General features: G+C 40.2%; 1 protein-coding gene across 3 annotated transcripts in view; it reads left to right on the top strand.

The window, feature by feature from the left end:
• Positions 1-25,095, top strand: part of FOXP1 (forkhead box P1) — a 496,953-nt gene that overhangs the window by 286,503 nt on the left and 185,355 nt on the right. For all 3 annotated transcript variants that reach the window (XM_067542352.1, XM_067542361.1, XM_067542371.1), the window contains one exon: positions 4,023-4,204. In XM_067542352.1, coding sequence (XP_067398453.1) covers positions 4,034-4,204 — 171 coding nt within the window. In that variant the 5' untranslated portion in view covers positions 4,023-4,033. The remainder of the gene's footprint in view (positions 1-4,022; positions 4,205-25,095) is intronic.

Raw genomic sequence — 25,095 nt, 5'->3', positions numbered from 1 at the left:
GTCCCATGGCATGAATCCTAATGACTGCAGTATATTGTGATTATTTACATCATCACATGCTGACTTGTAGCTAAGGATCCACACAGTGTTTTATCTTCTCTTCGCCTGTACTCTTCTTATCTGGAGGAGCAGTTTTGGCAATGTCTATTCTGTTTTTGTATTGTTGTCCAGTCAAGGTTACATTTAGAGCTGACAGATACTAGTAAGCCGTTTTTTAAAATAAATTGCACAGAGGTTTTCACCATTTGCGCCCCCCCCCCCCCCTTCATTACAGGTTCATTTTTAATGAGTTTTGAGTCTGCAGAATTATGTTTTCTGTTAAACTCTGAAGGCCCAAACTAGTCCAATCTTCTTTTTTCTTCATTGAGGATCAGTTTGCAAAATCCATGTCCAAATTCTTACCCTCAAACCAAGGAGGTAGGCATAGCCAGTAAAGGAGACAGAACTCATGCTATGTGACTTAAGTTTCCTATTTTGAAATGTAAAATGGAGCACAAAATTTTGCAATGAAAAAGTACTCAGAAAATGGAATACTCTTGTTTTTTGGGATTCATTGGCAAAAATTGCAAAATTTTCAATAGTTGTTTCTGGTTTTGGAGCATTTTGTAATCTGAGGTTCAATAAATATTTTTTTTTGGACTAATTTGCTTCTGAATTATTTCCTGAGCCCTAGTGATGTGTTGTTCTCATTGGCGAGTTGACAGGTTGTGATTGTGCATTGATTGATCTGTTCCTCAGTTATGCCAGAGTCTCCTCAAAGCTTTTGGTACCTTTGGACAGTGCTTTCTTCTAACATATGTTTTGTCATCACAAGTGTTCTTAATAGTTTCCCCATGTGCCTGCTCCAAGATAGATAACGAACAAGTTCTCAGAAGAGCTTGGGAACTCAAACTCTTTTTTTATTGTTCAGGTATATTTTCTTTTTTTCATTTTTGTTTCAATTCATGTGATATCAGCTGCAGGCACATACTGCCAATTATTCAGTGCTGTCAGAAACGAACACCCTTCTTAGGGCACTTATCGCTTTTTCAGGCTGCCATAAAAACTTCATAGCAATTGACACCTGTGTCATAGGCCAAAGGTCCTACCATCTTGCCACCAGGCACTGTGTGTTTCAAAGAGATGACAGCATACGTTTAAACTGCTAATCAAATGATAAATCTTCATATTTGACCAGATCCTCAGTTGATGTAAATTGACATAAGACTCCCTTTATTCCAACTGAGAATCTGGCCTTAGGTATGGATGAAGAGGGAAGGGTTAGATCAGCTCTTTCTTTTTAGTTTATTCTCCTCTGGTTAAAGGAGGTTGTGCCTTTTTTACCATAATGGGTAGGAATTGAGTAGTAGTCTTTAAATATTTTTGTGATCCCGCTGGTGTCTTCCTCTGTTTCAGAAGCCACCAGAACCCTGCTAGAGCAGAGTAAATATCAAACAGTGGTATTTACCGTGCCCTGTGTGGTTCCTTTATGTTACATATGTGTGTAAAGAGCAAAAAGACAACATGTACCCTACATCAGAATTGGATCGATTTTAAGAACAAAATGCATTGTCTAGTTACATACAGAAAGTTTTTTGTTTATTTAGATCTGTGAAGTTTTGCAAGGGAATTGACAGATACAGTACAATGAACCTTGTAGTCCTTTTGTCTCTGCGCATGATTCAAAGATCCTACAGAGCGAATTGAAACAAGTTTCCATAGACCAGATGAAATGTATTTAAATGTGAGCAGAACATTTGAATCTGTTCTGCCACCTTCCATAAATGTGAAAGAGGTGCGTAGCATGTAGGGTGGACAGATTGCTTAGTGACTGGAGTGGGGTCTTTCTTATGTTTGGTTTCTCCAGCCTCGACTGTGAATCAAAAACTAATGCTAAGGTTGTAGCACGCATATGACAACGCCCTTCTTAGTCAGTTGCTTCCCAGATAGGACATCTTGGTTATTAGCTTTCTGGAATTGCAATATGAATATCTAAATTTACACACCAGCGAGTGGAGTGGCATATGTTTGTTCGGATGGAGCGTGGCTCAACCCATAGAGCTAAACAATAACTGCAGTTTGATGCTGTATGTCACCTAGTGCTTGACAGGTAGGCTACTCTTTAAATGTTAGTGAAAGGGACTCCTTGGTCTGAGCAGTTAACCCCAGGGAGTTGGCACTGGAAGGAAAGAACCTTTCAGTCTCCAACAAATACTGCACAGTAGGTGTCTCAGGGCTCAAAATTATGCCTGGTCAGATTTCCTGGGGAAAGTACGTTCCCCTAGTACTTTTCCATTAGAAATGCATGCTTTCTCTCTCTTTCTTTGATTGATGTTTTCCCACATGTACTGGCAGGGGGATTTTTCTTCCCGTTTCTGTATTGGTTAAGAGTTATCAAATTTAAACTGGTTCCTCCTTAAACATGCGCCTTTCATTGCCAATGGAGAGCAGTTGAAAACAAAAGATCCACTTTTTTGGGCTACTCATTGAAATTCAGAGGGACAGCACTCCAGTGAGAGACAGGCAAGCTTTCCTTACTGATGCCTTTAGGGAAAGGACTTCTGTTGGGAAAGCATCCTGTCTTCCTAATTTGGTTGCATATATGACCAAGAACATGTTACCTCCAGCTACTAATGGTACGTGCTGCCAAGCACTTCCATGAAACATTTACTGTCAGTATTTGCTGGTGAGTTGTTCGTGTCACTGTGGGCAAGTGGTTCTGGGCAATTAAAAAGAGGAATGAGGATCCTGAAGGACGGAAGAATGAGTCAGTGGAAATGACAAAACAAATGGCATTTTCATTCTTTAGCATTGCGGGTCGCAGGCTGAAATACCTGTAGTAGAGCCAGTCAAATTGCACAAAAAGAAAATTGAGAATAGCTTCACAAATAAATGTGGCAACTTCACTTCAGCATTATTTTTGGAGTCACATTGTTCACAAACATTATCACCACAGCCACTTTATTCACAGAAACATTCAGGAATACCAGAACATTCATGAATTTTAGCATAAACCATCAGTTGTCTAGTAATTCATCATGAAAGAGCATTATTTGCTATTGATTTGTCTCCAAACTAAAAAAAACCAAACCAAACAAAAAGGTTTGTCATCCATTTAATGAGGAGAACCTATACTTTTAACTTTGATGATCAATTAGACACCATGATACCGTATTGCAAATTATGTCAGTCAGAGGATGGTTTGTGAACAGGCTGCAGACTGAAATTTGTGTTCATGTAAACTAGTTGACATATATCTACAAATAATGAATTCGTTCACAAACAGGTCGTGATTTCTATGAATGCTTCACAAGTAAAGGCCAAAATTGGTCCGTTACATTGTTTGTTGCAAATAATTCAGCTACTTCTAGTTGTAAAGAAATATCATTAAGGGGTATACTAAGCCAGACAGATAACAATAGCTAGGAGATTTATTCAAAGGGCCCAGAATCCTGTGAGTGGCTGGATGAATTATGGAAGAAAAGAATTTGCTTCAGCGAAAATTGAGGACACTCTACAGCTTTCAAGAGGTTCTCAGCACCTCACAGATTTAGCCCTGAATTACCTTCATGTACTTTATAGTAATAAAAGTTATTTAATTTGACTGAATCATGGTGTGAATGGAAACCTGAACTGCTCCACTTCAGCTTTCTGCTCCTGTCCACTATATATCAAGGTTTTGATGTTCCCCTAATATGTTACATAGAATGACTTGTCAGTTTTGAAGTAAAGCATCCAGATGTAATTAGAAAATTGTAATTACTGATTTTATGTGTTCATTTGATAAATATTTTTTTTCTGGAAGGAGGGAAAAGATATTGAGCAAATAATGCTGTATTTAGGACAGAAGTTACTTACTAAAATTATAGCCATGCCAACAGATAAATAAACATAAACTGATAGCATGAGCCATTAATGAAAGATTATGAAGGGAACTGACACATGTTTATAGTTTTGGCAGGGTTTAAAACAGGGCATGTCTCCTTATATACAGCAACTGTTTTAACAGCTGCTTTTTTTTCTCCTCCCCTAAATTATTTCAGGTTTTTGAGTCATGATGCAAGAATCTGGGATTGAGACAAAAAGTAACGGTTCAGCCATTCAGAATGGAGCAAGCAGTGGCAACCATTTACTAGAGTGCAGCCTACGTGAAGTGAGATCCAACGGTGAGACACCTTCAGTTGAAATTGGGGCTGCAGATTTAGCACATCTTCAGCAACAGCAGGTACTGTGAGATATATTACAACTTCCCTTCCTAAAGAAAAAAAAAGTATTTAACTCTTAAAACCCTTGATATTTTCCAGTCAAATAAATGCCTAGGAGGGCTTACATACATGCAATCATAATGTAAATGTAAAGGAAGATTTATACTTATCTGCTGGTGCCCTTTCTCATGCACTCATTGGAAAGATGCAAAGATCATAGTCTGTTTCTATTGTCTAAATGGGTAGATTCTGGGGGCTTTGATTGGGTGAACCAATATATACAAATAACTAGTTTCCAAAATATGTCATGGGTTGGAAGAATCACTAATTGTGAGTTTTGTTTTTGCAACAAATTTTACTGTAATCTAGCATCCTCTGTCAGTAATATTTTCTATTAGCGAAATGGTTTGTTGAGATACCCACTGCAGTAAAACTAAAAAATTTAAATTAAATTATCATGTCAGTCCTGTTTTCACTACAGTATCATCAGGAGCAATATTATGTATTAATATGCCACCTATGTACTTTAATTATTACATTTTAGACAGAAGTGACTGAGTTCATCAGTGCTATTGTTAGCAGGTTACTCATATAATGTTGTGTTTTTCCCCCCCTTTATAAAATTTTGAAACCCCAGTTAGAGGAGAACTTATAACAAACTGCATAGCATGTATCATTCACATGTTTTTGGAACAAAGGCTGCAGTAGAGCAGTGATGAATGTGTTTATGCCTGACCCCACTTGCTGTAATGCAGTAAACAGTCTTACATTTTCAATAAGCTTCTGGCGGCTGTGGAAGACTCTCTTAAGTGCACAGTGATCTTTTCAGCAGGTTGTTGTGGTGAAGAAAACCTGCAGTTGAAAACAACGCAAAACCGAAGTAGCAAGTAGCCAGGTTTGCCGGTGTAAGACTGAAATCTGCCACAATTAAAGAACCCAGAGAAATGTATGATACTAAATGCAATAGACTTGGTTGTTTCAATCATTTTCATTCTACAGGTTTTTACTTGAAGTGAGAATGCCATCAGTGAGAAAATCACAGCCATGCTGAATTCATTACTGCAGTAGTCACACAAAACCATGGATAAAATTTCAATAACTGCAGGCCATAGTTGAGTAAACAGTTGCACTGAAACTTAATTCCTGTTGACTTTTCCTTCATTCTTCGCCAGGGGCATATTCTGATTCGTAGTGCAAAGACAACAGGGGTTACAGCTTTGATTAATGTAGGACAGTAGAAGAGAATTAGAACCGTAAAATATGTTAGAAGTGCATTCAACACAAAGGTCTGCTCTTAAAAAGGCTTCATATCCAAATGAATTAATTACACTGTTTTGATTTGAACACTATGGAATTTTCCAGTCCTGTTTCCAGCCCCTCTGTTTAGTGACACATGAAATAATAAATCACCCTAATATAGCATTTGTTAGACCAAGAATACAGAACTTCAGTGTTTCTTCCTTATCAGCAAATATTAATCTGCATTGAAACTGCCACCCTTTAGCATTGTCAGCGCCTCTCTGTAATCAACCAGAAGGATCACTGTTGAGTGAGGTAACATCTTAATCTTGCATGTAATGTTCTGTATCATTCAACAGCCACCCATTTGGTCAATTAAGGAGAGAGACTGATGCATTCCAAAAAGAATTCTGTGGGATCCTTCACTCCACTCCCAAATGATGCCCAGAACAGCTGGATGTGCTTCCTCCGTCAGGCCCTACCAGGCCTCAGAGTTATAGACAGAAATTGGTTGAGGGGAGAATTTCTTTACTGTGCAGTTTTGTAAACTTTTGAAGATTCTGATTTGTACTTAGTTTATACTTTTTGCCTGTATCTCCTTTACCAGTACTATAATTGTTTTTGGTTAACACGCTTTCCTCTAGGTTTGTAAAGTCCTTCATGTTCTGTGTTTTAATTCTGCTATTAATTTGTTTTAATGATTATCTTTTCTATGGAGTTTTCTTTTTTAAAAAGTGAATCATTTGCTACATTTATAACACTTCTTTAAAAAAGAGTGCAATATCAAAAGGACTGTCAAAACTAGTGGAATAATGTATCAATCATTGTGTTTTGAAAATAGTTTTAAATGCAGAAAGAAAAAATGTTTTCAGACTGCTAATGCAAGCATTTACAGATACGCACACAACATAGAGCATAATGTTTAGATGTTTCTCCATATACAACATATGCTCTCAGGTCACTTAACAGAATGTGTGCTAGATAACGCTTCTTCAATACAAATGAATGGTTATTTAAATAAAGCAGCTATTTCTTAAGAGTATTTCAGTCTAAGCATTTCTTTTTGCCACCTGGCATTTGTGTTGGCTGAGAAATCAGCAGAGAGTAGATTGAGCTTTGCTCCTCTGTGGTTAGCTGGTTAACTGTGTATTCCCATGAAGAACAATGGTCAAGCAAGAAATGCTGCCATGCAGTGCTTTTGCATAAAGCACTTATTTGGATTTTAGAATATGAACTCTTTTATTAAGTTTGTGATTTTGAAAGGACCAACGAACGGCATTTGTTTCTTTGAATTATGGAAACAAACTTTTTTTTTTTTAAATAGTTTATTCAGGAAGTTTTAACAAATTTACAAATCATTCACTTTCGTAAATCTTATAAGAACATAACATAAGAATGGCCATACTGGGTCAGACCAGTGGTTCATCTAGCTCCGTAACCTGGTTCTGACAGTGGCCAGTGCCAGGTGCTTCAGTCGGAATGAACAGAACAGGTCATCATCAGGTGATCCATCCCCTGTCATCCATTCCCGGCTTCTGGCAAAGAGAAGCTAAGGACACTTCAGAGCGTGGTTTTGCATCCCTGCCCATCCTGGCTAAAAGCCATTATTGGACCTGAAAAAGATGAAGTAATGCTGGTATTCATTGGTTTGGAGGAATAAAGTGGATTGTGGGTACTCTTGCAATCAGTGCAGGGATGAATCTAGTACAAGTACTATACTGTCTTTGTCATTAGTTTGATTCCACTACAGGGAAGAGTGTAGAGAGAAACTAAATAGATCTTAGTGGTAATATTTCTTGTAGCATGTGAAATCATTCTTGGAGTAGCAAATTTGGGGCCCAGTTCTGTTACACTAACTCAAGATGAGTAGTCCCAATTTAATGTTAATGGCAGTACTTATGGAGTAAAATACTATCCAAAAGAGCAAAGGTGGTAAAATTAGGTCCTTTATGAAGAGGGCAGCTGGGGAGATCTGGAGAAAGATAAAATTAGAGAGATGTATGGCAGGGGATGAGAAGAATCAGCACCAGGAATGGAGAGAAAGGGTAGTAAAAACACATTCTCACAAGGTATTAGCATCTCCTGAGAAGGGTATTGATTCTCTTCAGCTTCTCTGTCTTGAGTGTGAGTTAAAGATGATCATCTTTCAGAACAAGGTCTTTTCTCTGAATACTGGTTTTGTTGACTATTTTATGCCTGTGAGACCTCAAGCAGAGCATCAAGGTAACCTGGAGCATCAGACTCTTCAAGGAGAGCTGAAATAGACAACTCAAGCCAAGCATTGGCGCAGTCAGAGGAACTCAAGGTGTTTGAACAGACAACAGAGGGCAGACAGAACATTGTAATAGGCCAGAGAGGCTTAGACAGAGCAACTGAGAAGTCTGGGAGAGCTCTGGCAATATCAAGTTGCTCACAGAAATCACTAGAACAACCTGAAGGGTTCAACAAGAACATCTAATGACCTAGCGGCCTTTGACAGTCATGTTGGCTCAAGATTGCTCTGCTAGAACAGTTCTTGCCTACCAAAAGTAATGAATGTAGACTTGTAATGGCAAATTCTCTTTTGGTGTGAATGGGGGCAGCTCCAGTTACTTTGATGGAGTTTCTCAGATTTACTGTAGTAGAGAATACGACCCATTGTTCCTAAAGAACCATATGACATTCATCATGCCATTTATTGTGACTTGTTACTGCAAATTAAAGTGTTTTTCATTTATTAATAGAAAGATAAAAATGTGAGTGGAGTGAAAAGGACAGAACATAAAGGTGAATTGCAGCCTATCACAGCAGGACCTGAAATGCTCTGTTGCATGGTGGCACAAATGCAAACCTCTCTACGCCCATAGAAGTTTCCCGTTTGATACCATAACTTCAAGTACTGCCCCAAGAGTATAAAGCTCCATATCTTTTGTCTAATCCAGAATCCTTTTGAACTTTTAGGAGGTATGACTTTAATAGTTATTTGTTGACAGATTAGCTGCAGAGATTGCAAAGAGTTTATTTTGCAAAACTGGCAGACTTATATCAGTGTTCTCTTAAGGAAAAAAACACACATTGCTGTTTTGCAATTGCTTGCATTTATTGACAACCAGTGCTGAGCAGGCAGAATTGGAATGTTTGTATAATGTAAACCTACAGCTTGCCTGATGCAGTGTAGTGTACTTATAGGTAGTGCATAGATTACTTGATAAAAAGGGTTACAAGGTGACTGCTTTTATGTCAAAGTAGAATAGCAATATAAATGCAAGTGGTACATAGGGAAGCAAGAAGGAAGTTTATATAGAGAATTGCACTTTATGTAAGAAGGTGTCTTTTCATCACTGTCTTTGAACTGGACTATACTGTAATTATGAAGTGTCACTTAACTTTCTGAAGAGTTTAGTTAAATAGTATGTTTAACCTATATCTGCAAAAATAAGGTAAGCAGTTTTTTCTTGATCAGAATTTGACAAAATGTTATGTATAATTTTCCATACACATTTCCTACCTTTGCTTACCTTTGACCAAATGCACTTGATAAATTGGCAGACAAATAGAACCCTGTTCATATGCTTGAGATGTACAAAACATTCAGATCTTTCACACTAGACATTTTGGGCCAAATACTGATACCTTACACACAACGAGTAGCACTTTACTCCATAAGTAGTCTAAATGACTTCAATGGGACTGTTTGTGTAGCAAGGTATTATGCAATGTAATAATTTAGTCCTTTGGTTGCAGTATTGAGATTTTAAAGTTTCACACTGAGGAAAGCAAGAGTCATATGGTTTCACCAAACACTTCCCTGAAGCAAGAAAGAAGAAAATATGTGGTAAAGTGGTTATTGGGTACATTATTCAGAGAGTGCTTTAATTTGGTAAATTGGGAATTTCAAGATATTCAAATAGATGTCATTAGTACAAATCATAGTACAAATGAAATGAATGTGTTCACAGTTTTAACAAATTTGCTAACAGTTTCCATCTTTTAAAAAAAGGAGGTTATAAATTGCATCAGAAATTTTATGGTTCCACTGATCACGAAGTGGACTTATCTCTTTAGAACAAAACTACTAAAGTAGATCTTTGATAAAGTCTTTGTTCCATATTGACACAACTGGGTTAGACTAAACTTGTTTGTTAGGCTTTAAAGGAAAATATGTTTTGAGTCACTTTTGTTGGGAAGATACGGGGTGTAATTATTAAACTGCTGTTGTTATTGAAAGAGCCATTTAAGTGTATAGATTAAACTACTTACAAGGCATCAGAATTGTGTCTGTTTTTGCATTTTAGTACACTGGTAATTCACGATTACAATAACCTCATGAAAAGATCAATCTGTTTGTAGAATCCTTTTCAGCAAGGGGAATAAAAAAGACAGACCTTCCATACATTGTAACTTAGTGTTTTTATCACTCATGCCTTTTCCCCCCAAGTTATCCGATCTCCCAGCATCGACTGGAAGGTGACACCATGTCTTTTTAGTCATTCAAATCTAATAACTTTTAATCTGAAGGTTAAGTAGTGAGATATAAACTAAGAGATAATAATATCAATTTTATGTTCACTGAAGGGCACAATATACCTCTTTCTAGTAGAGGGAAAATTGTGCGTAAAATGTCTTTTGCTTTTTAACAGAAAAGCTTTGGCTCTGAGAGCTTAGAGATGAATCAGCACTGGCAAAATTAAATAAGTTTTAACATAGAATGACTGTCTTGCCAGGATTTTTTAAAGAATGATTTTTTAAATACAGTTTTTAGCTCTCTTGTCAATGAACCATGCTGAGAACATTCGTGCAACATTCTTTATCTTCTCTACTACTAATGTCTCTTGTTATAACCACTTATTGACATCAACAAGACTTAAATTATTTCTGACTGCTGAAGGGTGAGGGGAAACTGCTGCTTGGTTCCACTTGCTGAGCTTTTTTTATTTTAATTTTGGCTTGTTTCTAGAATCATTGATAAATAACCACATGAGGCTATGGGGCCTCCATATTTGCACACCCACACTGTGTGTGTGTGTCTGTGTAAACTGGGTCATTGGGCATTTAACCATCTGAATTATGTGCACATTTAAATTTAGAACCACTCTTTGGAAGTCTGCCCCTATATTGTTTTATGGTATACATTTTTACTTTTAAATTAAAAGGAAACAACCCAATAACAAGTTAGGTCTACATTGACTTTTCAAGAAAATAGAATTTTTTTAATGTGTTGTTTTGGGTTTTTAACCCGGTATGTTATATGAAAAGTCCCCAGTGAAATGATAGTACCGTGCTGCTTTTATAGACTCACACTCTGCTCTTGTAAAACTTACGTGCCATATTTGCTCATGCTTACTCATCAAAGCAAAAAAAGTAATACATTCACCACTTAGTTATGTTAGGGGAAACTAAACAAGGGGACATTTTAAAGTTAAAGGTATAACTTTTTAAAGCTAGTATTTGTTTGCACTGATAGAGAAATTCAGTGGATATAAGATATAAATTAAAAGTCCATTTCAAAAGATTTATGCCATTAAAACCATTGTAGAGTGGTTCTGTGTACTTATGGGTTGTATAATAAGTGATGCAGCCAAACTTTTAGTCAGTCAGAGGGCAAATATAAAAAGGCATTATGCATAATAAGTTATAATGTCTTGAATTCACATAGAACTCTGTGGCCTAAATACAGCGAGGCTCTTAAACGTGCCTAAATTTAAGTGCATGTATACACTTATTAAGGTGAATGTACTGCTTATGTATTTAAAGTTAGGGACATGCTTAAGGACCTTGCTGAACTGGGGCTTACGTGATTTCAGACCAACAGGAATATGAGTGGAGTTTTGAGATACTTTAAAATAAGTTTCACTGCTTGGAAATTGAATGCATTTAAAATATATTGTTAATGTGAAAGAGCAAGCTGTATTTGGATGTCTTTGTGTATATTGCTTCATTATTGTTTTTGGAGCTAGGATAATGTTGTTGCATTTGTTTTACAAATGTCATCCTACCCATCAGCCTTTGCTTGACAGAAATCATGTCTTATGAACATGAGACCTAATTTTGATCCCACTTACACTGCCTTTATACCAGTGTAACTCTATTGACTTCAACAGAGTTAGGGCTGATTTACACCTATGTAAATGAGACCAGAATGAAGTTCTGTGACTTCCTCTTTTTGTGGGCCTGTTTATGTTCCTTCTCTTTTGGAGCTCCGTTGCATCATAGCAAGTGAAAAGGAACTCGGCACTAGTTGAACAGTGCATTTGCACAATTCAAGATGCGCTGTAAATTGTGAAGCCCTCGCATACGGTATGTTTCATGTTGTTTTTATTTAAATTTGATTCACAGTTTCTAACTTTCATGCAGAGCGTCTCAGGTAAATCCAATTATTATTCTGTGTTAAATTTTGTGTCAAAATCAGTTAAAATAGTGCAATATAATAATTTAAAAGTTTTACAATATGGCAAATGGAATATGACCATTGTCGGCTGTGTCGCTATTTTGTGAACTTTGTTAGCCACCGTGACTATGTTTTAAAACATAAAATTCATTTGGAACTTATTTTAAATTGAGCAAATATTTTATTTTTTCCCTATGAAAGCTATATATTATATCTGTAAACTCAGTGTAAAATCACAGACATTTCTGAAGCCTATGGTAAATGTCAGCTTTATTTCAGATTGGGCTTTTGAATTCATTTTTAATCATATTTTTTGTTTTTCTCTTAAAGGGTTTTTTTTGGTAGTAAAAGTAATGCTCCGTAAAGTAAGGGACTAGTAGTGTTAGATAAAGTTAGGCCATTTTAGCTGCACAAATTTCTTACTATAGCTCTGCCAAAACATTTTAGATCAAAATTCTAAGGACTTGTCTCCATGAACACTTAATTCACAGTAAAATGGGGGTGTTAATCTACCTCCCGTTAGCCTGCTGCATGCTAAGTGTCCGTGTGGACCCTGCTGCCGCACACTAGAAGTTCCCTAGTGCAATTTCATCTACTCCCATTTCAAAGCACACGACAGAACTCTCAGTATTCAGCAGCAAGGTTCCTACAGACACTTAGCATGAGACAGGGGTAGTGCAAGGTAGATTTGTGTGCCAGTTTGCTAAATCTACAGCTAAGGTTAAGTCTACACCTGGAGCTAGAGGTGTGATTATAGGTCAAGTAGACATGCGTGTGCTAATTCTTATCGAGCTAGAACACTGAAAACAGAAGTGTGGCTGTGGTAGCACCAGCAGTGGCTAGCAACAGCATGGTCTAGCTTCCTCAGGTACCAACCTGTACGGACCCCGTGGGTACATATCTGGGGCAGCTAGCCCTCACCACTGCCTGTGCTACCCCGGCTACTCTATTATTTTTAGCACACTATCTCAGTTAGAGTTAGTGCGAGTATGTCTATCCGAGCAGGCAATCACACCCCCAGCTCAAACTGTAGACACGTCTACACTACAAACTTTGGTCAATGCAAGTTACATCAGCATAAAGCTGCTGCAGTTAGTACATCGCGCGTGTGCGTGCGTGCGTGTGTGCATACTTGGCTTCTTGTGTTGGCGGTGTGCCTGCTTACCAGAAGTGCTTTTATCAATGCAAAGTACAGTGCATCATGGGTAGGTATCCCACTGCACAGCCGGCCTCCATCTAACACCTTGTCTTTTGGGTCATTTTGGCAATTCATAGTGGGGCCAAAACGAGTTGGACAGGGGTGACTGGAAGCAAGGAGTCAATTTCCTAGTGTGCAACTGTCTCCATCTATAGACCATGATCTATAGACCATGATTTTCACACCTGTTTTCAAAATCCAACAACCCGTTCAGCCCTCCTCGCTGTCCACCATCTCTGATAGAAGCATGGGGCCTTCACAGCTCTGCATGGTTGTCACAAGCGTTGCAAGAACAGGGTGCATGAAACTGCAGTATTTTCAGAGCTGCAAGAAGAACCAAATCAGTGGGGAACGTGATGATTTCTTGGAGAAGAAATGGCTGTGGGACATAGCGAGAACCAGTTCCACAATTCCAGGTTGTTGGTGGGATTAATGGAGCAGCAACAGATGGTGGAGCACTGCTTCTGGGCCTGAGAAATGAGCACTGACTGGTGGGATTGCATCGTAATGAAGACTTCTGATGAGGAGCAATGGCTGCAGAACTTTCAGATGCGCATGGCCACATCCCTGGATCTATGTGCTGAGCTTGCCCCAGCCCTCCAGCACAGGGTCACCAAAACAAGAGCTGTGCTGTTAACAGAGAAGTGAGTGGCAATTGCAGTATGGAAACTTGCAATGCCAGGTAGCTGCTGATCAGTGGGAAATGATTTTAGAGTTGGAACATCCACTGCGGGAGCCATTATCATGCAAATATGCAGAGCTGTTAATCGCCTCCTACTATGCAGGACTGATTCTCTGCGATGTGCCAGACATAGTGGATGGCTTTGCAGCAGTGGAGTTCTCGAATAGTGGTGGAGAATTACATGGCACACATATCCCTATTCTGGCATCAGACCACTTTGCCACAGAGTACATCAAGAGAAATGGTTACTTTTCTATGGCTATGCAAGCTTTGGTGGATCACTGGGGGCACTTCACAGACATCAATGTTGTTTGCTCAGGGAAGGTGCATGACTCTCGCATCTTTAAGAATGCAGGATTTTTCAGAAAGCTACAAGCAGGGACTTTCTTTCCTGACTGATGAATTATCATTGGGAATGTTGAAATAACAATAGTGACCCTTGGGGATCCAACCTACCCCTTAGTCTCCTGGCTCACGAAGCCGTACACTGGCCACCTCGATTGCACCAAGGAAAGATTCAGTTACTGGCGCAGCACGTGAAGAATGACACTTGAATGTGCTTTTGGTAGACTGAAGGGAGGCTGGTGGTGTTTACTCTCAAGATTAGCTCTCAATGAGAAAAATATCCCAATGGTTATCACTGCTTTCTGTGTCCTGCATAATATCTGTGAAGCTAAGGGGGGAAAAGTTGCCGCCAGAGTCGAAGTAGAGGTGGAGCGGCTGTCTGCTGAGTTTGAACAGCCAGACACAAGGACTATTAGAAGAGCTTAATGTGGAACTATCCAGCTCAGGGAGGCTTTGAAGGAGCAGTGAGCCACAGTAATGCTTTTGTAGTGTACTGAGCTCTACCTGGAACTGCTGTTTTGGAGCCTCTTAGGAATTGGGTGGTACTTGGTGTATATGTATGAATATAACACTATCAATGCACCTATTAATTTTGCGGTGCTTGCTATACATTTATGATTACTACATTGTTGTTTGTCATTGATCCTTTGAGTTGTGTCACACCAGTAACAAGTACTTGGTTGCTTTCAGAACTCTTAGGCACTCTGCAGCATTTGTTGAGAACTAATAAAGATGAATTATGTTCCAAATAATAGAATAACAAAATCAATGAAAAGAAAAGTCTGTGTAATTTCAAAGCAAATATTTTAAAAACTTAAATAATTAATACAACAGAACTTATGAAGGGGAAAGAATATTCCTTTCCATTTTAGTTACACATACACCAATCATGGCTTTCAGAGGTCAGGGCATGTGAATCTGTGGTTGTCTTTAATGTCCTCTAGGCTGGAATGGAAGGGGTAGGACAGTGGCCTCTGATGCCACGTGAAATGTTGAGGGGGGTGTAGGGAGGTGCTGCAGTGGAGTTCTCCATGAACTGCAGAGGGAGGCGAGCCCCGGATTGTTAAACTTGTAGGTCCACAAGAGTCTGCAGCATCTATGTTTGCTTCCGGAGAACCCCCATTATACCCCCTGGTGTATCTTCCTCTCCTTTTCCTACTGGGTCTCCTGGGCCTTTCTCCTCTCCAGTCTTCCCTTCTCCAAGTTGTCAGCAATGTTCATCTTCCAGGCCTTGTGCTCACAATGTGATTCAACCCTAGCTTGCAGGACCTCATTGAACATGTCATCCTGAGTTCTTGTCTTTCTCCTCCTTATCTGGCTCAGGCATACCATGAGTGTGGAGGGGGAATCCCTCCCGATGGCAGTGGCAGCAGCTGCAGATAAAACACACAAAGGTACCATTATCAACATAGTCACAAATGAAAGTGAAATTTAAGATTCAGAGCTCCCTTCCCTTGCTCCCCTAAACTTTTAAACAAGGCATGCTCATTGACCCTTCCACTTGGCAGTGCTTATGCGTGGCACCACTTAGAGCACTAGCCATGGTGAGTGTGACCCAGCAGAGGTGAGGGAAGTGAGGAAAGAATTGCTCAGTTGCATGAAGCTTAGGGCAGTTGGACTGAATACTGGCAATGTTTTCCATGAGTGGTGGTGATTTTTTTAGCTGATGTCTTACTCCTGAGGGTAACAAAGGCAGACAGAGCACAGCTGCTGCTTTTGTCTCAAAGCTGCCCGGGCCTCTGTACTGCAAGGGTGTATTCTGACGTTATCTCTGACTCATGTGGGAAAGTGTCCTATGGTGGAGGAAGAAATAAGACTACCATCTCCAGAAACCTTCAGGAGCGGATTGCAGAGTCCTTCTATGAAAGTTTCATCGAGATCTCTTGAGAGGATTCCAGGGACATCCCTGTGTACATAAACTGCTCCACATAGCTCCCCCTTGCCTAACTCTGCAGGGCAATGAAAAGCAGATAACTCTACCTTTCTTTGTTGTACCACTGTCTCTTCTAGTATGAATAAATTAATGCAAAATCGATTGTTGTGTCCTGTTAAATTGGGGGCACCATCACTGATATGGAAAATAAATTTACACACTTACCAGAGTGTCCTGCCCCTACATTGGGCTCGGCCGTTCTTGACTACCAGGACTGACTTATTGGACTGCGGTGAAATCTCAAACAGGTCGTGGCCCATGGCATAGCTGGACCCCTCAGTGACCTGTCCCCCATCCTCCTCCACTGCCTCCTCTATCTCCTCCTCATCCTCACTGTTCATGCCAAGGGCCTGCAGCTCTTCTGAGGTATTGACAGTGGTCTGCAGGATGGTGCTCTCTGCCAAATATGGCATGCAGCTGTTTATAACAGCGTCAGCTCTGCACTTTGGCATTGGATCTCTCTGGTATGCCTGCTGCAGTTCTTCACTTTCATGTGGCAATACTGGTGGTCCCCACTGCACCCCTTTTCCTGCATTTCCTGTGCAATCTGCACATAGATGTCCACATTTCTACGGCCTTTTTCTCAACAGGCCAATGAGATCCAATATCTCCTGCCTACTCCATACCGGAGCGCATCTGGAACATGGAGCCGGCATGGTCAGCTGGTCAGTTGTACACAATAATGGAGAGCTACTAGATGTGCTCTCCAAGCTGGACAATCAAAAAAAGGCATTTAAAAAATTTGTGGGTTTTAAAGTGGAGGGGGCCTTCTGGTCTATGTGACTCCTGGGTAGCGGAGTTCACAACTGTACAGAGGTGGTCAGTGCCAGGTATTGTGGGACAGCTACTGGAGCCTGTTAGGGACAACATAGGTAATGCAGTGTCTACACTTGCGTTGTGTCAACTGTAGTACATTGATCATGACTCAGTGCTGCTTGGGAAGTGGTGTTACTATATCGGTGTAACAAGGCGCTCACACCGGTGGGAGATAAATTTGGTTGATGCAAGGTGGCCTAACCTAACATCATAGTGTAGACCAGGCCTTGGTGTTTATGTAAACAAGCTGTAAGACAGACTTAGGAAAGTGATGTAGGAAATGGATGATTTCTGATAGCTTGGAATAATGTTTCGTTGGCATAATATGAATTCTTATTTGATAGAGATTCAGGACTGCGATCTTTAAGTAAAGAAATGTCACTGAACCCACTGATACACAGATGTCAGATGCAAAGGTATTGAAGGGATGTTTTTGCCTTCTAATAGAGTATAGAAATAAACACAAATACCTCTAACTTTGAATAACCAATTTAGCGTGAACCTCTAAGTTAAACTTGCGAGACTGTGGGACCAATCTTTGCATATACTTACTAGGCCCACTTATTCTTTTAAGAAAGTAAACAAATGTCCTAATGCATTTTGTGCTTTTTTACCGGCCAGCGTCATCATCTGAGGAGCACAGAACAAATGGTTTAGATTTAGAGATGCAGAGTAAGGTCAGAGTTTGCCTCCAGAATCTGAAGTAATCAGGATTTTATTTCAGATAACATCTTTGGGGTTGATACTTAAAAAAACACAAATTTTACTATGTTACGCAGTTTACCAGGGGTCATTAGAGAAGTGTAAGAGTGTGTGTGTATGCATGTGTGTCTCTCTCTCTGTCTCGGGGATTTGTTTTTTATGTAATAGGATTTGCCAGAGTTCAGGTGGGATTTCAGTCTCTACTAAATTGTACCTGGAGATTAAAGTCAGGTAGGTGGGGAAAAAAACCTGCATCTTTTTTTTGTGCCCAAATCAGGATGACCACAAATTAAAGAAATGTAAAGGATGAAGTGCCTACAGTACAAAAATTACAAAATTTACAAAAATTAGTTTGTTACATCACTGGTACAGAAAAATCAAGGGCATCAAGGACTATAACACTGTTAAAAAAGCAGCTCTTTAGCTGGGCTACTCACTATCAGACAGCCAATGGGTTGCTTTGTTGACTGTGGATGTTATGGGATCCTCTCTACTCATGTCTACTTTCTTGTGAGCAGGCTGCCTTTCAAAATTCTTATAAATTTCAGATGCTTGTCTGTTCACAAGAGTAGTGTAGGCAGAAGAGCAGCATGGGATCTCCACTTACATCCTGCGTCATCCTTCATCAGCAACAAATTCAGAGCTTCGGGTTTCAAACTGCTTGCTCACTTAGTGAAGGAGCTAGAGCATTTGTTTTTAAACTAAGCATTTATTTCAGATGTTTAGTTCTACATAATGCATAATTGAGTGGTGAAAACATGTCAAATTAGATTGAAAGTTAAAGCGGTTCATATTATGAGGCATTGATACCCAACATTTTGCACTGACGACAAAAATAAAATCATAGAATGAAATTTGCCCTTATGCCCAGGGCCAACATGAAGCCCATGAACCATTTAAACCCTGAAAATACAGCCTAAGGGAGGCTTAGGTGGCAAAGGAGTCTCGTGGTGGCATAGGGACAAATTTCACGCAAAAGGAAATCTGATCTAATGACCATGAGCCCATAGAAAATCTCAGTCTCTGGAAGAATTGCTGTAGAATGTCTTCCACTTTACATTATACTGCATTATGTGCCCACTTGCATAACATGTTAATGACTACCTGCCAACCCATCCTCCTGCATAAAACTCAGTGAAAGAAAAGTGGGAGGGAAGGGGGAAGGGTGTTCTGGCATTTATTTTGGAAGCCTAATTTGAAAAGAATGTTTAGGATGTAATGATGAACAATCTCGATAAGGTGCTGGCCCTTTGATGGCAGTTCATTAATAAGATTAGCATGGATTGGGTTGTTGGGTTTTCATAGACACAGGAAGGTAATGCAGTAGATTCAGCTGACATCTTGCCTATCTTGGAGTGGCAGTATATGGACTAGATACTGACGTAGTATGCATAAAACATGTATGTTTGTAGTGTTCTAGCCATGTCGGTCTCAGGATGTTAGAGACACAAGGTGGGTGAGGAAATATCTTTTATTGGACCAACTTCTATTGGTGAGAGAAACAAGCTGTTGAGCTTACACAGAGCTTACATGGACCTGAAGAAGAGCTCTGGGTAAGCTCGAATGAATCTCTCTCTCTCTCACCAACAGAAGTTGGTCCAATAAAACATATTGCCTCACCCACTTTGTCTCTTTCTAAATATACAAAATTTTAAAAAATGACATTAATAGGAAATTAAGTTTGCAAAATCAAGAGCTCAGAAGTTAGAAAATGCCAGTTAAAAGCCACTGGAAACAGGATCTTAAAATGGAAAGTAATGGGTAACCTGAACTAGAGGTATTGGTCTGACTATAATCAGTTGTGTATGTAATGTAGCCCAAAAATGATAGCTGGGTTAGTTTGGCCATTGAGCTCAGACTCAGTCTCAGTCTTAAGATTTTAATAGTGTTGCTGCCCTGGATTTGGGAGAGCTGATAGATATTTCAGCATGAGGAGACATTTTAAAAAGACTTACAAAAGGCAAAAAGGAAGTAATTTTCATAATGAAAAATATTTAGGTCTGAGTTGGCTTTATAAATGCTTATATACGCCTAGGGAGCCTCAAATGTAATGCATATTGGTGTCATTGCCGTTGTGCCTGCATTACACCAAACATGAGCAAGTGTAAGGTCAGGGACACAGATGATGATGAGCAGAGATTTTGTTTTTCTTTGTAATGAGTTTTGGCTTAGGCCAGAATCCATAGTCCACTTCCCTGCGTGCAGAGGCTGTCCAGGCAGTGGAACCCAGCATGGTTCTGCTGTGTGAGGGAACCGATCAGGGAGCTAGTGTGCGAGGTGCATGCTCCCATGCAGTGCTTAACTATGTGGAGTCCCTCTTTATCCCCTGAGCAGGCGGGGCAGAGCCAAAGACACTGTTCTATGGATCTTCCATCCTCTTGGGGAATGGAATAGCGTAAAGATTAATACAGCCTTCTCCAGCCAATAGACTCCCGGCATTAATTTTGCAAAGAGAACTACCTGGGGAATCCCCACAATCTGCCCAATGCTCCACTGAAGTCACTGGGGTTCTGCACAGGTACATCAGTCCAGAAATATCTCTCTTCACCATTATCCTTTTTTGTGAATTCACCCCAGGATCACAGAAGAAGAACAGAGCCAGGGTTTCACCGTCCCTTGACATCCATTCACCCAAACCCTTGCACTGGTGTAAATTTAAGTACCCTTATTTTTGCCAAAATGATCAAATATTACTTTCTGTGTAAACTTGTCCTTTGTGAAGTGGAACATGGCCTGCCTCCTTTCCACTACAGTCAGCTTTTCAACTCACACCGTGATCTAAAACATGCCTGGTGAATAAATAGGCAGCTTGTTATCTGAAGGGAAAATAGTCTACTTATTCCTACTCTGATAGCTTGCTTACTGTAATACAGATCCAAAAGAAAAACCACTCTTTAGTCAATAAACAAAAAGCAAACTTATCTTTTATAGTGTTCTTGAAATGAGTGTAAGGTTATAACACTAAAACAGGTTTTATTAAATCTAGGCAGAATCCATATTGAAGAAATAATCTACTCCTTTCTTTCAGTGTCTTGTCTTTTTAATTAGTGCTAGCAGTGGGATTGTTAGCTTTTAAGATATGGTAAATATGGGCCTATTAATATTATTGAACATAATACTCAACAAAAACGCTGGTAGCTATAGATATTTTATAGACAAGTTGAAAGCAGACCATTTTCTGTCTGACAAATTTTCCTTTATTACCATTGTGTTTCGGTACACAGAACATGAAGCTTAAACTGTAAACTTTTTCCAGGTGTCTCGAACAGCTGTCGCTGACTGACAGGCAAAGGGAATTTCTTGTATGTTTTTTCAGTATTGTGTGGCATGTTTGAACCTCTTTTCACAACAGGAAAGTATTTGGAGTTTAAAATATTTCAGACTCCTTATTTTTCTTGAGAAATGATTCACCAAGTTCCACTGATTAGCAAGGAGACCTTTTGAAGTTTTTTTACTCTTCGTTCCATTCTTTTAACTTGTATAAAGACTGGATTATAAGGGTTTAGCGGTGATTAGCTCTGTTTACAGTATTTTCTTTGCTCACAGAGTAGGGAGCTCTTTTTTAGAGTGTGTTTTATTTTTCAGTGTTCCTGTTGACTATCTGTTTTTCTTCTAATTGATTACAAGGATAATTGCTTAGCATAACACATAAAAATTATTGCCCACTAAGGCTGTGTCACAGAGACTAGTAGGAATGTTAAAGATTCATAACCCACAAGTGAAAATATGAATTTTTCCCTAAGGAATGAGAACCTCATATTATATTCTTGTTTGGGGTAACTTCTGTGGCTATGACTTTGAGAGGCCTGCTGGTTGCAGTAGACCATTGCTAGTGAACGTTGATAACCTAGTTAAGTGCAGCAGGCACACCATAGTAAATCAATCCAGATGCCCCAATCCAGGGACATTGTAGACTCTCTTCTGTCCTTATCATTTCTTAATCTGGGTAGGCTGGCTTTTTGCACAAAGCCCAGGAGAAAACTGGAAATCAGTTGTATTTCAAGACAGTTTGTGGTCAGCATTACACTGCTTTCCCCTTGCCTAATAAGGATTGTCTCACCAACATATTTAGCTGGAGGGTCTGACTCTTTCCGTCACTTCTGTTTGGTTATCACTAATAGAAGAGACACTCACATCCCTCCCGCAGTGGTAAGGATGGCCCACCTTGAGGAGCAATCATTCATCCCTTTGCATGGTTACATCCACCCCTCCTGCCTGTAGAACAAATATTTCTAACCACCCAAGGAAATCAAAACTGAAAGCATCAGAACCTCTGTCAGCTAGAATCACCCTACCCAGCCTAAAACCTCTGACTAATTACATACTGTAAAATGCGTTCACAGTGGCAAAAATAGCCCCAACTAAAAATACCAGGTGCCACGTATCTATCAACCAATTGTCTAGATCTTTTAACTACTAAAGAATTAGGGTGTCTTTCTTCAAACTTTATTTGGTCAAAGGGAACACCATATGAGGATGGCCTTGGAAACAACCCACATAGCCATCCCTATTTATTCTTTTCTGTATCAGTAGTTCCCCATTTAATCTAATCTGTTATTTCTTTAGAAGCACAATGTTATCCCCAGGAGACACATCTTTCTATTGTTTTCAGTCCAAGAAAGACAGAAGAAACTGGTCTCAAAAGCTGTTATCTGCTGATTGGCTGTCTGACATCGTATAACTACCAATATCTGTCTGCCTCTAGCCTCACATCAAATAGTCCCTAGTGTAGTTGTTTTCAACCTATGGTCCATGGACCCTTGGAGATCTGCAGACTGTCTAAAAGGTTCGCGAAAGATAGTTGTTACCATAGAACAGTGGCTTCCCACCCCGAGACTGTGTCTAAGATTTTCAAAGTGGTTCACATCTCCATTTGAAATTTTTTAGGGGCTCACAAATGAGAAAATGTTGAAAACCACTGCCGGAGTGCAAAAAATGATCAAACTAGTATCTTCTATTTTATTGCCAGCTTCAGTGGTGAGTCTTCAAGTAGGTTCAGTTCCACCAAACCCTGCTAGAATAGAATCTCAGGCTGTATCCTGATATCAAAAATCCACCATCAGCCCCCCCAACGTAGAAGGGCAAGGTAAAGGCTTAATGAGACCAAAAAAAAATTGATGTTTAATGCACAAAGCTTATCTAGAACCCCCAGTAATTACCACTGTAACAATGCGGTCGACAATATTGGCCAAATATTCTTCCACAGCAGAGACCGAACCTGTAGGATATTGGTGGCATCAGGTATATCTTATCATGATGCTCTACCCATGTCACAAAACCTCTTCAGATCCATGTTACATATAGGATCGAAATAGGATCAATTCACAAGGGACATTTTGAAATCCCTGAGGTGAGGTGTTTCTATTGCCCGTCACAATTGAATTGACTCCTGCATGTGACTGGAAGCACTGGAGATATAGTAGCTGCAATGTCATGTAGTAGCTGAAGCAAGAGACTATATTCAAGCTATGTCAAAAACTATTAGGAGATCCAGCCTGGCCAAAATATAACAATATAGTATCTGGAAACAGAGAACAGCCTGCGCCATAAACGTCAGAAACCCATTTCTGTTGATCCTTGAGGTATGGAGCAATTCAAGTTCAGCAGGAGATGTCAAACTGCCTAGATGGTGAAGAATTCCTTTTGCGCCTGATCCATGATGTCGGACAGAACCAGCACCTGACCCACTTTGATCTCATTCTGAGGAACACATTCCCCGATATTGGTAGCTATGTGTGGCTCAACTTACACACAGGCCACATTTCTTACTCATCAGTACTGTTGGGCAAATGGCAAACTTGGTGTAGGCACTTGCCTTGTAAAAGAACTGGGATAGTCGGATTGGGGCCATGCACACAGCCAGAGCTGTGGGTCTATTTCAGCACAAGAAGCGGATGGGAACATCTATTTGTAACAGAAAATCACCGTTCGCTGGCTTTGGTAGCTGGTGGATGACTCCGAAAAGCGGTGTGCACCTGGTAATGGCAGACTATCTAAACAAAGTCATCAAGTTTTCAAGATACCTTTTGCGTGCTCTGCTGTAATGCAGTAATGCTTTTTTGGCCAAAACTAGGGGATCCAGCATCTTTCCTGTGGAGAAGTGATAATATTTTCATCCTTTACCCCTTTCAAAATCTTTCCTCTCGTAGGCAGCGTAGGAAGGGTCGCCACTGAAAAAATGTGAAATAAGGGTCTTTTACGGCCAGGATCAGGGGTAAAATGATCCGAGAAGTCATGTTGGTTCTGAAATGCTGGAAAAACTGAAAAATATTCAGCTGCGTGCACACTGGCACAGTGTAAACACCCCTCCCCACACACACTCCCCCTCAGAGTCCTTGGCAGGACCATGTGCTCATTGAAATCCCAAGTGTCAGATTTGCCCACTGGAAGTATGAAAGTATATCAATACCCCACACAACGCACCTTGCTCATGGACGTACAGTAAGACAGGTGGCACATTGAAAGAGGCCTCCTGTAACCCACAGGCCCACTTTTAGAAACAGTTTCAAGGACATCCAATGATTAAAAACCCGGCAGGGCTGCGTTAAGGATCTGCCATTTGATGGGGCACCATAACATTACATGGAAGCAGTAAGGGCTTGTGTTGCGTGCATGCTGCCCATGATCCCACCCAGGCTCGCGAATGTCGGGGATTTGTGTAACAGCCTCACCCCCTAGCAATCACGTGGTATCTTTACCACGTTCCCTGCATTTCCCCTCACTCTTTCCTTTGCTGCCTTACCTGGGAGAAATAAGAACATCAATTCCTTGAGGTACCTGATGCACTGCTCACATATGAAGAGTTGTCCCACACAATCTCATCCAGATCCTTATCCTGGAGAAAGTAACTAATCCCTTAACCTTTGCCTAGGCATTCATCATGCAAGGAATCTCTAATCCTGGCAAGGAGCCCTCTTCCCACTGTCTGTCCCATTGGCAGGCATTTCCTAACTGTCCATGAAATTCTTTTGGTCCCTTCTTCCATCTGCTCTTCTGTGATGATCTCCTCCTTTTCTGCCATGTACTTGAATGGAGTGGAAAGGGGGTATGGGTGAGTGGCACCCTGTGCATGAGAGCACATGGCAGAAAAGCGAGGATATGCTGCTCTCTCTTTCTGCCTCCTGATTTCCTTGTGTAGTAGTTGAAGAGACAGGTGGAAGGTGACAGTCCTCCAAAAATCATCTACCCCATTTTCCTCATGCTCCTCTGTAAGGGCCTGAACCAGCTGCAAAAAGAATCTGGTGGAGGGACTTCCATGCATCGTGGCTGGAAATTGTAGGCCTTCACAGTGTCCTTGGGCATTGTCACTGAAAGAAAGGAAGATGGAAGGCCCCTGGAAGAGAGAAGTGAAAGAGGGACTATTTAGCCTGCAAATCCTTATCAGACAGCCTTTCAGGAACCTTCACTTGACCCATCCATGCTCAATCTCCACACACCATTGATATGATTGACTGAGCTATGAAGACTAATTGACTGCTGCTCCTGCCGCAAAACCTGTGTCCCTGCTTGTGGGCAAGGAATTGCATGGAGTAATGTGCTCAGGCATATTTTTGTTTTCTGGAAGTCAGTTGATGTCTTAGCCTGGCAACGAAGATCCAGGACTATGCATATCTTTTTGGAGGGTGGGGT

Source organism: Emydura macquarii, unplaced genomic scaffold (assembly GCF_026122565.2).
Source record: "Emydura macquarii macquarii isolate MOO-44397 ecotype Brisbane River unplaced genomic scaffold, CSIRO-AGI_Emac_v2 contig_71, whole genome shotgun sequence".
NCBI lineage: Eukaryota > Metazoa > Chordata > Testudines > Chelidae > Emydura > Emydura macquarii.
This window is presented reverse-complemented; position numbering and strand designations above follow the sequence as displayed.